Consider the following 13,000-nt stretch of genomic DNA (forward strand, 5'->3'; position numbering starts at 1 on the left):
CAAAGGCAGCTGTGGAAAGAGCCATGGGGATCCTCCAATCTCAGTCACAATGAGGGACAGATTTCAGGTCCCTTCCTCAAACACAACACTGAAGATACGATAACCAAATGAGATCTGTCCACACTATTTAATGAGTTCACAGAGGCCAGGCCCAAGGCTTGAGAAGCAGAAAAAAATCTTGGAGGAAAACTAACAATACAAAGGAATTAGTGACTGTAGATGCACTTTCACTGCAACCATGTGCGTCAAATGGCACCATCCAGCTTGGTCTACAGCAGTTAGAACTGCCTGAAGACTCCAGTGTCACAAGGAACGCCACCTGCAAGTCATACATACATAGAAACTAAACCAAAGCCACTGGGAAGCAGGGTCTATCCCACTCAATCCTTATCAGGTTCGACTCTTCATTTTCTGCCTCATCTTTCTGCCCGGTCTCTTCTGTAAAAAGAGAATGACAAATTTAGATCTCTGGTTTTGAAACCCACCCCCTGCTTCTGGCCTTACAGCATGGGAAAGAAGGGGCCTTGTCAGAGCAATGATGCTCACCTTTCAGTTTTTCTGATGCAGGAGTTCAGAACACTGGTAGGGATAAACATGGTATTTTCTCACTCACCTGCACACGATTCCCTTTGGCATGGAACTTGCTTTCCCCCATTCATATCAAACCAACCTATCCAGCCTTGCCCACCACCTAATCAGTCTTGGTCCCAAATACGCAGAGCTCATGTACCACTCTTAACACACATATAGCTCTTCCCTTTGTGGCCAGGGCCCGTCTCCCACTAATGCACAGGACTGGTAATGTGTAGGACACACGTCTCACTCACATTGGAACCTTTTTTCCCTGCTTTCCCAGGGCCCTTGTTGTGGGCCACACTAGCCCGGAAGCTGGATACATCATTGTGACTCTCCCGTGTGTTCCATTTTGAGCCTTTCTTCTTCCCACCAAAACCAAACTTCTGATTCTTGTAACGTCGCTTGGCGTTTGGTCTGAAACAGAAACAACCCGTCATCTCTGCTAGGTCCCCACTACCCTCCCTCAGTGAGCTCGCTTGAAAGCTCATGTGCGATGTGGGAAGCTCCCATCCAGCTCCTCCTAGGTGAGGCTCATGTCACTCTAGATTCCATCAGATTTATTTCCAGCTATTGAAAAGACCCATTTGTCTCCCCTCTCTCATTGGAGAAGGGCAAAAATATGTAAGACACTCCAGCTTCTGCCCCACCTTGTTTATAACCAGCTTTTCCTCTCTGCAAGTGTTTGCTACCAGCAGCAACTCCTCCCTGAGGTGCATAAGATTGAACATTAGCATTAAGAGCTAGGAATTATCTGCTGCCATCTTGGAGATAGCTGGGGCCTGGTACTATCCTGAAAAATAGCTTTGAAAACTCAGATGGGGATGTATGGGCCCCAGCTGCAATGCCTCTAACTCCCCCATCTCACCCTTTCTTTATTCGTTGACCACCATCTCCTTCCTTCTTTCCCTGATGTGGTGGTGGCTGCTCCCCATCCAGGAAATCCAGCTTGTCAGAGAGACCTGCAAGAGCAGAACATTTGTGGAGCTGCTACCATTGAATCAGACAGAAGAATTTCCAATGTGAGTAAGAGTTACAGCATTAGTTAATGGCAGTTTTATCCCCCACTAGGCAATGCCTATTTAAGAGTCTTTATGCTGCCACTACTGCTGTCCTGTGCACCTCCATGTTCAGCAATGCCCTCTTCCAACTCACTCCTCTCCAGTTTTGGCTAACGACACCCCACATGCTGCCGTGCTCTGTTATCTCACTGTCCTCCTCCCGCTCCCTCAGCACTCTCTTGTGGTGAGACTGATGACTTCACCTTTCTGGTATTTCTTGATTGCATTCAGCACAGTTGCTTTTTCCTTTTGCCTCTTCTGCAGAACCTCTGTTTGTACCTGTAACAAGAGACAATATGGGTTTTGTTCCCTACTATATCCCAGACCAGGGGTTCTCAAACTGGGGGTCACGAGCTGTCAGTCTCCACCCCAAACCGTGCTTTGCCTCCAGCATTTATAATGGTGTTAAATATATAAACAAGTGTTTTTAATTTATAAGGGGGGGGGGGTCGCACTCAGAGGCTTGCTATGGGAAAGGGGTCACCAGTACAAAACTGAGAACCACTGCCCCAAACCCTCCCCAAAGGGCTCCACTATCTTTATATTTTCCCCCTCCACACCCCTGAACAGGAGTGGTAAACTGGCCAAACAGCTTCATGTTCAAGGCCCTCCCTTGCAGTATCCCCAGACAAGAGGTTTCACTCTCTGGGTTCTCAAACAATAGCTGGGACCACCCCCCACAAGTCCAGGGTCTTGCCACTGATGGATTCCCTTCTTGCCCAATAAGTTTCTCCACCTCCTTACCTTTTTGCCATATTTTCTCAGTGCACGAAGCTGTTTTGCTTTCTCAGACTTCTCCATTGCCGCCTGTTTGCTCTTAAGCTTGTGTCGAATCTTATTAGGAAACAAAACAAATGTGCTTGTTATGCAAAGGAAGATGTGGCTATGTGAACCATGAGCTGGATAAGCCATATCAGTAGGGCCATTACTCAGGTATAAAAATAACACATGTTGTAAATCTTTACACTATGCACTAAATGTAGTCTATATTTATTAAATCCCCAAGGTCCTCCTAAGGCTGCTGCCTAGACCCAGTGCCAAATTCTCTATTGCATGCAGTGATTTTTAGATACAGCTTCCTCCCTCTCTCTCCAATAGGGTCAGATAACTCAAGGTTGGGAATGCTCACTGCAGAAACTCATGGCATTCTGGTTTTCTTCAACCTAGATTTGGCCAGAAGATTAATGGCATGTACAGAGATCAAGTGCAGCCTCAAGAGAACAAGCTCTTACTGAACAGAGTGAGACAAAGCTATCACTTTTGCCCAATCTTTTTGGATTTATAGATGAGATTGAGCAGTTCCCCTAGAAGGGACCTGAATCTTGGATAATGTTAGTGAACTGGCCTCTCCCCGCCACAGAATTCAATCTTTCCCCTTCTTCCTCACCCCCAAACAATTAAAAGCTTTTACTGGATTTTAAGTAAAAATGCAATTATACAATCAATCCAAGATTAGAGAGATTCTTACTGGAAAAATTCTGCAATATATGGCGGTAAAAATTGAAGCATAAGAATAAACCTCTGCTCTTCCAAAGAAAAACCAACAGTAAGGAAAAAAAAAAAAAAAAAAAAAACACTTGTTTTCATAGTGAAGTCCTTCCCTGGGAATAATGGTCAGAGCTTCAGGAAGATTCTGTCAGGCCATGAGAACATTGGGGAAAAAGTCCTGTTTTTAATATTATAAAAACCAAATTCTGTAATATGAACCTAACAGTCAGACTCTGGATTAAAATATCTGATGTATCCAGTTCACTCCTGACTCCCAATTCCCTACTATAATCATTTATATTTCACTTTACAATTCCCCTGTTAGCAGACTATTTCAAAATAGTCCATTATATGGTGTTCTTTGCACTCTCCTCTGAAGCATCTATCACAGGGCACTCTTGAAGACAGACTAGATCACTAGTCTGGATTCCATATGTGCTGACAGACTTCTCAAGTCTGACCATGTTTCACTGATTGAACAATGATACATCTTAAAGTTTGTGCTTTATGTAGTCTAAAACCCACAGTGGGGAACCTGAAGGAAGAAAAGATGTCCAATGCCAATCCAAGTTTAATACCTTCTGCATCTGTTGGTCAGATTTGGCCATCTCTGCAAAGTAATCATCTGGCCTCCTTGTGGGGACTTTTTGGTGATGTAGCCAAGGCAGGGCCTTCAGCACTGCTGCTTGGGCCTGACGGTAACTAGGAAAACAATGGGACAGCAAGTTAAAGTTAACAGTAAGGTCTAAAGCACACTGGGCAGGGACATCAGGAACTCTGCTCATATTAGCTATTTGATGCAAGATAAATAAAATTTACATGAAATCCCAAAACTATATCTGAGGAACATTAAAAATGCAAAGAGCCCAGAAATTAAGGTGCCAACAACATTAACTGAGACACATTGCTCATGTTGTATTTCTATTCCTGTTTTTCTGGTTAACGTGCAGTTTACAATTTTACAAATTGTACTGTAAAATGCAAACCATAAAATAGGCAGAATTGCAATGACACCAAGATGCTACAGGAACTTCCATTTTTACTTTGGAATCTTAGTGGTGTACTACAGGTATTTTTTATTTAATTTATTTTTTTGAAGAAATTATCTGTTTAATTAGGCATGGAAATTAGTTACCACCTTGCAGCTGCTGCTTTTTCGTTGGAGACTGTTTTCTACAAGCCTGGTTTAACAGGGAAGCAATTTGTTGACATTGTGCAACTATCCTGGCAAATTTAATGTAGGTTTAGAATGTACAGAATACCACCATGTACAAAAAAATTGCAGTGCCCATGATTCTCTCATGTCCTTGAAATTAAGATAGTCTGGAGGATTTCATTGTATATGTTTCAAGGAGATAATATCCCACGTGAAACTAGAGACCACCTCAAGACCTCTGGTTAGGAGGTCACAGATATAAAAAAATATATATCTCAATTTTGGGATTTTCTACTGCCAAATCATTACTAAAGTACCTGAGTGCCTTCCACACAAAATACAGCTTGATATGGTTTAATATACTCCCCCCGCGAAGTTTATATTTTGTAAGGAAGCAGTTCTCTAAAGAGAACTTAATATATTTGAATTTAATTAAAAACAAAAGTTCTTAACAAGAAAATTCAACACTTATTTCATACTTTAAATTTAAGCTTTTTTATCTAGCTGAGATTTAAATTATCTGAATATAAAGCACAGTTTTTAAGAGTCTATTTTAAGTAGCAACCAAGGTTTGTATTACTAAAATATTTTCTCATGATTGATAATTTTATAATCCAGGCCTGCCAAAAGAGGTAAAGCACAAAAATCTCAGAATCCAAAACATGGAAGGATTTCAAGCTTCAAGATATCTTGATCTATTTTGGAATATATTTTGAGGGTTTATAGCAGCATGACACACGGGTGGTGAGTTGTTACACATGTATATGCATTAGGGATTGAAAGTGATATGACATCAGCATGTGAATGGAAGGCATGACACTGAAGGCGTGCAGTGCATGGTGAGATGTGATAGTGATGCAACACTAGGGTTGCGTATATGGATAGACCATGTGTGTGGTAAGACTCTGGGACCCCATATGAGAATGTCGCCCCCTCTCACAAGCTCATCTCTCTCTGGAAGTCATCCTCAGGGTCGACGGTGGCTTTGTCAGGTGTGTGATATGAGGTTGGATTCATGACGTTTGGTGCCTGACCCAAGGTCACATCCAGCCTTTCCACCCAGGCTAGGTGCTGCTTGAATTCAAACAAACATTGCTTCAAGCCATCCTAGAAAAGGAAGGACAGCTCTATTAACAGCAAGACACAAAACAACAAGTTTGTCTTCTGAAGGCTAGCAATTCTATATGTCCATATTAGGATGGGCTGCCCCTTTAAGGGAGTTGGGCTCAACCCCACTCTTGACTTGTTAGCTGCCTCCCCAGGATGGCCTTTGAGGCAGATAAGACTGTCTGCTGAACTCAATTTAAGAGAGCAGCAAGATTCCTGTGGAGAGGTAGGGTCAAAGAGGACCAAAGAAGGGGCTCTCCATACCAGGTAGATGCAAAGGCTACCTGCAATGAGGGGCAGGAGCTGAAAAGCCTTAAGAAGCAGCTTGAGGAAATGCCAGGCAGCATGAATTGAATTTTGGGGAAAAAACTGCAGAGTGGGGTAAGACTTGTTTTGACTTAACCTGACATTTAACTGTGATGATGTTTTAATAAACCAGACCCCAAGAAGGGGTGTTTGACTCAAGAGTCTGGGTGTAGTTTGAGAACCCCGAGAAGGGGAAATCAGGCAGGGTTCAACACCAGATCAGGTCCATGACTTAAATGAGTGATTGTGTGATCTTATAATTTTGTTCCTTCCTTGCTTCCCACTCTTTCATGCAACAGCAACCTGATTTTAGATTGTGGAAAGTACCCAGTACACTCTTGGACATGCAAAAATAACACTACTACTAAAGAATCTAAAGTTAATATGACAGCAAATGAGTGCGCTTCTACGGGTATATCTACACTGCAATTTGGAGGTGTGACTGAAGCAAGGACAGACATACCCGAGCTAGCTCTGATCTAACCAGATTAAAGCTAACTCAAGTAACAATAGCAGTGAAGCTGCAGCAGCACAGACAGAGGCTGTCAAGTATGTACCCAGGGTCTGGGTGGGAAGAGCAGGTCCTTGAGCTTCACTGCTATTATTACTCAAGCTAGCTTTGATTTAGCTAGATCAAACCTTCCAATTGCAGTGCAGACATAACACTAGCATAGGGTAAGCTGTGCAGAGTGAGTGTTGGGAGCTGTGATCCAACACTGCCAGGCAGGCATACACACCAACCAGCCAGCAACTCTGCTGACCTTTTGCAAGTGCATTTTGGAACAAACTGGGCTCAGCCCAATTATTAAGCTCTCCACAAGCTAAAAAATCTTCTTCCAGCAAGGTATTTTATTCCCTAAACATATGTGCCTGCCATATACCATTTCAGTGTCCCCACAAGACTGCTCCAGAAAGTGTTTTGGTACATCAAATGCTGTTCTGGGAGAGCGAGTATGCACTAGGGAACTGAGTTATGTAGTAATGGCAGTCAAACCATAGTTATGATGAACTCCTAATGGAAGCTCAGTTTCTGATTTTGGATCCACCCACCTAAAGGGTCACAAAAAAGACATATAATGGCTTCAAACTTGGTAGGTTAGCCTTGTGGCAAAGGTAAAACGTTCTAAAAAATTTGAAGCGAACCAAACACTAAAATTAAAACCCCAAAAGGCAAAGAAAAGTTACTTTACTGGACTCCCTCAGCTGGGATCTACCTACTTCCCAGGATCCTGGGGAGAAGGCAACAATTGGTAGAGCCCAGCAAATCTGCCAATATCCACTTTATATGCGCACCCGCGGACCATGTTTGCGGACTGCAGATGGACGTGGATCCAAATTTTGTATCCGTGCAGGGCTCTAACAATTGGTCCATGATATGGGTTGACTATCCAACCTTCTAATGTTTAATCATAACCCAAACGCCAAAACCTCAGCATGGCCACCTTAGTCTTCAACAACTTGAGATAACCTGATAGTTGCCACAGGCCAGGAAATTGTAAACAAAAATATTCTGTAATCTACCTGGAAGCTAAAGTCAATCAGTAATATTGACCCTGGTGTCTCAGCATCACAGAAGTGAAGAAAATGATCAACTCACTTAAGGAATTCATAGTGTAAAAAGAAAATTGGTACGGCAGTACTAGTCCCATAAGAAACCCAGCCTTTACCACTGCAGCATTCCCCACCAAAGATGTATGGGGTAACTAAATATATGCTCTAAGAGTTTTTAATTCACTAACCTCTATGATTCCTATAGGTAGCCACATGTACAAGCCCAACCTTCATAAGCAAACTCCTCCCATATAAGCACTTGCATGCACACACCAGAATCACAGCCTACAGACACATTACTCACCACATTGTTAAGAGCCTTCTTGTGCCCCTCAAGCACGACATTCAGCCCTGGCTTCAGGGCACCCCTGGAAAATGCTGCCTGGAGCTGCACAGAAGGAGATTGGTCAGGGATTGGTCCAGAGAAGATGGATTATGTCCCTTGCCAGGGGCTGAACACTTGGGCCAAGGCAGGGACTTATCACTCAAGCACATCCGTAATCAGAAAAGCCAGCCTACTAAAGGGGAGGGGACCCAGATAAAAAATGTGAGCTGATATCCCACAACAGGCCACGAGACAGAAGGGCTGATCTTTCTCTGCAGATACACCCCCCCGACACACACCCAATAGGCTGTGGTGGAACATTGCTAGTTTAATTGGGGAAGCTTGATGTTCTAACTGATGCCTCCACCCCAACCCCCTTTATTGTATAGCATTAGGTGATCTCATCCAGGGGAATCTGCACTCCTCCTCTTCCCCACACAGCATTGGGGAAATCTTGCTCAAGCCCTTTGGCAAGAAGTTTACCTCTTTATCAGTGATGACCGATTCTTCTGACTCGGACTCTAACAATGACTGATTTTTGTAGTCTGCCATCTTTAACTTGGAGAAAGAAACAGATGAAGGTGATGTGTACTCTGTTCTATTCGGGTTCTCATACTATGTTCACCTCTGTATCTACAGAGGTGCATAAGGATGGAAGAGAGTCTGACTTGTTCCCAGCCTGGCCCAAAAGAGATGGTTGGTTGCAGAGTGAATGTGTCATGTTCCCTGTGCAGAAACATGATGCTAGATGCATAGAGGGAGTGCGCACATGTGCTGTGTTCCCTTGACTGGGAATTGCTGTCTGATGTTGCTAGTTCTGAAGTGCTGAGACTGAAATTTCTCCTCCAATGGATTTTTACTACAGTATTCACAGATATTGTGATCACAGCCCTGTTTTCAGACACACAGCTTTCCAGAAATTCTCATCTTTTTATGCTGGGTCTCAACACATTTTTTTATATTTTCTCGCATATTCATTCATGTGGCTGTTCTAGCGCCACAGTAGCCTCTGGTGGGCAAAAGGCAGAACTGCAGCACTTATTAGGCAAAATGTATTTTATGTGGGAAAATATAAAATTCTATGCTCAGTGCGGCAGGAGCAGAATTCATTACAGCACCCTGCCTGCAGAGCCAGGTTAGGACAGAGTGCTGGGCGGGCGGGCTGGGGGTGGGGCACGGTGTCCACAGACTGAGGTTCAGAATGGCTAGTGGGCAGGGGGTGGGACAGACTGGAGAATGGGCTCAGGAGCTAGTGGGGTGACAGTGTTGAGCCTGTGGATGGGGGCGAGCGGCTGCAGAGATCCATGGGGATAGGGGCAGACGTGCCTGACTGAATGGGAGAAGCCTGGGGTCAGCCAGGGTCTAAACTGGGGAGGCTTCCTAACACCGTAACAATCCCCCTGCCCCCCAAAGAAAAACCTCTCACCTACACCCAACCCCCTCCAGGTTTACTCCCAGGCGTCTTTGCTCCCCCCAAGCCTTTGTACTGCTTCTGACTGGTGCAGGAAATAGTTCTGTATTGTAATTTAAAAGAATTACATAAAGTTCCATATTAATATGCCTAGTAAGGAATCTATTTGTCAAAAAAAATTACCAGCATATTTTTTTCTGATCTGTATTGTTACAGACATACTGACAGATATTTTGAAATTACCAAAATAATTGTAACTGGCACGATTATATTGTGTTATTTTGACAAATAAAATATGCAGAATTTTCAAATATTGTGTGCAGAATTTTTAGGCACAGAATTCTTCCAGGAGGAACATTCAATTCATGTTCCCTGTTTGTACGAGTTGTTCATTCCCTCTGAAGCTAGATAGACCTTTGGTCTGACCCAGTATGGCTGTTCTCACGTTTTCCACACAGCATCAAGGAAAGGAAAACATTATTGTACAACCACAAAAGCTGGCAGGTGGACTCAAAGACATGTTGGGGTAACCTTTTTACACAAGGTATTAAAGTTAACTACAGCTCAGATTCACAGCACCTCCTTTCTAATCTCTTTCAATTATAGAAATTTTAGCCCCCAACCCTGGAAGCACTAATACGTATATTATACTTATATAATTATATATTATACTATATGCATCCGAAGAAGTGGGCTGTAGTCCACGAAAGCTTATGCTCTAATAAATTTGTTAGTCTCTAAGGTGCCACAAGTACTCCTGTTCTTTTTGCGGATACAGACTAACACGGCTGCTACTCTGAAACTAATACATATGTAATTTAACGTATGAGAAGCCAACTGAAATCAATGGGACTATTGAAGCGCACACAGGTATTCACGTTAAGTATTTACAGGATGGGGCCTTAGGCATAACCTGTAACAGCAAAGGTTTCCAAATAGGAGTGTGATTTTTAAGTAGTCGGTGTCCCGCTAAAGCATAGTACAAACGCAGCTACACCGAGTGCTGGATTCCTGAAACTCACGGAGAGCTGGTTTTGAACCACGGGTCCAGGGCGGCCGGTCACCGCGCAGGCTGGAGGGGGGGGGGGTAGCTGTGAAGAGGCGGGCGGCGCCCAGGGGCCGTCGGTCTGTTAGCAGCAGAGTGAACCCAGTAGGGGTGGGGAGTCTCGCCGTTTAAATACTCCAGGGCGCCTCCCCCCACGCCAGGACTAACTCGGTACCGATATAGGCTCCACCAGGGCCCAGGAAGACGAGCCGCAGCAGCGGGCAGGGCGGGAACCCAGGAGCCCGGGTCTGGCCGAGGAGGGGGCAGCACGGGCGGAGTCCCCCAGTCCACGTGGGGTCAGCCCAGCGCGGGGGGAGAGCCTGCGGGGACCGGTGAGTAGCGGCCCTGGGGACAGGCGCTGGGTCCCGCTCTTACCTCAGCAGCCAGTTCCTTTCCCTGCCACGCGGACCCTCAGCACCAAAAACAGGCGGCCCGCGACTCGCGAGAAACTCACTTCCGGACTTCGCCGAGGCTTACTCAGTTCCGCTTCCGGGTCAAACTCTCGCTTTTGGGACTCGGTCTCCATGGCAACAAGCCTTGAGGCGCAGAGGATCGTAGGGAGCGCTGCGGTGTGTGGGGAACGGGCGGGGGCGCGAGGAGGGGAGGGTGACGGGAAGAGGGGGCTGAAGCGAGGAGCCGGTGGCGAAGGTGGCGCGGAGAAGGGAGCCTGACGTGGTGGGGCGAAGCGAGAGAGCAGGGAGCCGTTGGTACGGGCGGTGGTCGGGAAGTGAGGGGCCAGGGGGTGTCTGTCTTACGCCCTGTATCTCTCTCCCAGCAGAACCCGCAGCATCGGGGACACCATGTCCGTGATTGTGGCTCAGTCTCTCCACATCTTTGGACTCCGCTCTCGAGTCGCAAACAATGTTTGTTACTTTGATGAACAGATAATAATATATCCCTCGGGGAACAGCTGTGTGAAATACCACCTAGAGCAGAAATGGCAGAAATTCATCCAAGGTAACACCCCTTCCCTCTCACAGACACAGTGCGGCTGTCCCTACTCGCACAGATGGAGTGTGTCTCACCCACTGGAGCTTTATACACTCCTGTAAGTTGTTCACATGAGTAGTCCTGTTGATTTGGGTTTCCCTTTGATCTGTGCTGAAGTGTTTGCAGAGTTGGGCCTAAGAGGACAGGTAATATAAAAAGAGTGGGAAGAGTGATGCAATCAATATATGTATATGACATACCATTAAAACAGTGTTAAAAAATAAGGTTGCAAAGTGAAACATTCATAAATTAGAAAATGCCAGTATTAACATTGTTTGTACAATCTTAATTCTTGTACATATAGAGCATGATACACTCTTCAATTACATGTTCACATTCTATTTGTTCTACAGGATCCTTACCTCATTCAGTGTACAAATCCGGGAGCTGCAGGGTCCCCCCACTGCTCGGCGCGACTGGGCAGCTGTGGGGGGTTCCCCTGCCGCCCCCTCTGGCTGGGCAGCTGCAGGGTCCCCCCCACCAGGGTCGGGGCTGGGAGCTCTGGACGGGGGGGTTGAAGCTCCAGCCCGGGGCCAGAAAATGTCACAGAGCTCAATGGAAGTCACAGATTCCGTGACCTCTGTGACATAATCGTGCCTTAATCATATCTCCTTTCCATCTTCATTTTGATAGCCTAAACAAAACAAGCTTTTTTTAGCCTCCTCTCCTTAAGATAGGCTCCCCATTCCTGTGATCATCTTAGTAGCCCTTCTCTGCTCCTGTTCTAGTTTGAATTAATCTCTTTAGAACATGAGTGACCAGAATTGCACACAGAATTCCAGATGAGGTCTTACAAGTGCCTAGTACAATGGTGTTACTTCCTTATCTTTATTAGGGATACCTCATCTGGTGCATCCAAAGATCGCATTTGCCTTTTCCACTGCCCTATTATATCAGTGGCTCATAGTTATCCTGTGATCAACTAATATGCTCAGGTCTTTCTCCTCCTCTGTCATTTCCAACTGAGGTTTCCCCAATTTACAGCTGAATTTTTGTGTGTTAATTTATTAGTCCCAAAGTGCATGACCTTACACTTTGTATTATTAAATTTCATGCCATTTCTATTACCCCAGTTCTCTAGGTCATCCAGTTCTTGTTTGATAATAGATTCTTTAGACAAAGATCAGAATATCAAAGAAATGTATCAAGTTAGTTTGGCATGATCTACCTTTGGTAAACATATTGCATTTTATCCCATTTATCTCCATAGTTCTTAATTATTCTTTCCTTCAAAATCTGTTCTAACAGATAGTGCAGGTCTTGGACCACCAGTGATGTGCTGCCACTGGGAAGCACCAATTAATAGGCAGACCATTGCATAACAATACAAACATATTAGGATTTTTTAAATATTATACATAAAGAGTCAACTGTTCCCAGTCTACTCATCATTAATTGGCTCATTTCTTCTAGTCATGACAGCAAAGGTAGGTCTTGAGGAGGGATCTAAAGGAAATGCAAGTGACTTCAGGGAGGGCATTCAGTGTAAAAGGGACAGCATGGAAGAAGCCACAAAAATATTTTTACTTTTTGCGGATACAGACTAACACGGCTGCTACGCTGAAAAATATTTTTGTGAGAAGCTAAGGACTTGTCTACATGGTAAGCACTAGTGTACACCAGAGAGGTGTCAATTCTAATGTGCATTAATGTGTCATGCACTAACTGGCCCATGTGGACCCTGCTGGTATGCTCTAAAAGTTCCCTAGTGTATTTTAACCATGGAAATGTAGGACTGGAAGGGACCTCAAGAGGTCCTCAGGTTCAGCCCTCTGTGCTGAGGCAGGACCAAATACATCTAGAACATTCATAACAGGTATTTGTCTAACTTGTTCTTAAAAACCTTCAGTGATGGAGATTCCATAACATCTTTTGGAAGTCTACTTCAGAATTTAACTACTCTTATAGTTAGAAAGTATTTCCTAATATCATAGAATCATAGGACTGGAAGGGACCTTGAGAGTTCATAGAGTCCAATTCCCTGCAC

The 13,000-nt window shown here is 44.6% G+C and overlaps 2 protein-coding genes across 9 annotated transcripts in view; one reads left to right on the top strand and one right to left on the bottom strand.

Annotated features, from left to right (window-relative positions):
- Positions 1–112: 112 nt before the first annotated feature.
- EBNA1BP2 (EBNA1 binding protein 2) lies at positions 113–10,553 on the bottom strand. 2 transcript variants are annotated; one of them, XM_065553654.1, is made up of 11 exons: positions 10,399–10,553; positions 8,051–8,125; positions 7,547–7,630; positions 5,219–5,385; positions 3,701–3,824; positions 2,379–2,468; positions 1,838–1,913; positions 1,442–1,535; positions 828–990; positions 359–438; positions 113–239 (listed from the first exon to the last, which is right to left on the bottom strand). In XM_065553654.1, the coding sequence occupies exons 2-10, from the start codon at positions 8,117–8,119 to the stop codon at positions 391–393; spliced, it is 915 nt and encodes a 304-aa protein (XP_065409726.1). In that variant the 5' UTR covers positions 8,120–8,125; positions 10,399–10,553; the 3' UTR covers positions 113–239; positions 359–390. The 2 variants fall into 2 exon arrangements, with proteins under 2 accessions (XP_065409726.1, XP_008164900.2); XM_008166678.4 differs by having other exon boundaries at positions 113–438.
- Positions 10,490–13,000, top strand: part of CFAP57 (cilia and flagella associated protein 57) — a 123,232-nt gene continuing 120,721 nt past the window's right edge. For 6 of the 7 annotated variants that reach the window (XR_006173197.2, XM_042845257.2, XM_008166679.4 and 3 more), the window contains exons 1-2: positions 10,490–10,592; positions 10,802–10,980. Coding sequence is in view for 5 of the 7 variants with exons in the window: in XM_042845257.2 (XP_042701191.1) it covers positions 10,824–10,980 (157 nt within the window). In the remaining 2 variants the exon portion in view is untranslated. Of the gene's footprint in view, positions 10,593–10,801; positions 11,072–13,000 lie in introns of all 7 variants that reach the window. The other variant, XM_008166681.4, reaches the window with a different exon arrangement.

Source organism: Chrysemys picta, chromosome 8, assembly GCF_011386835.1.
Source record: "Chrysemys picta bellii isolate R12L10 chromosome 8, ASM1138683v2, whole genome shotgun sequence".
Taxonomy (NCBI): Eukaryota; Metazoa; Chordata; order Testudines; family Emydidae; genus Chrysemys; species Chrysemys picta.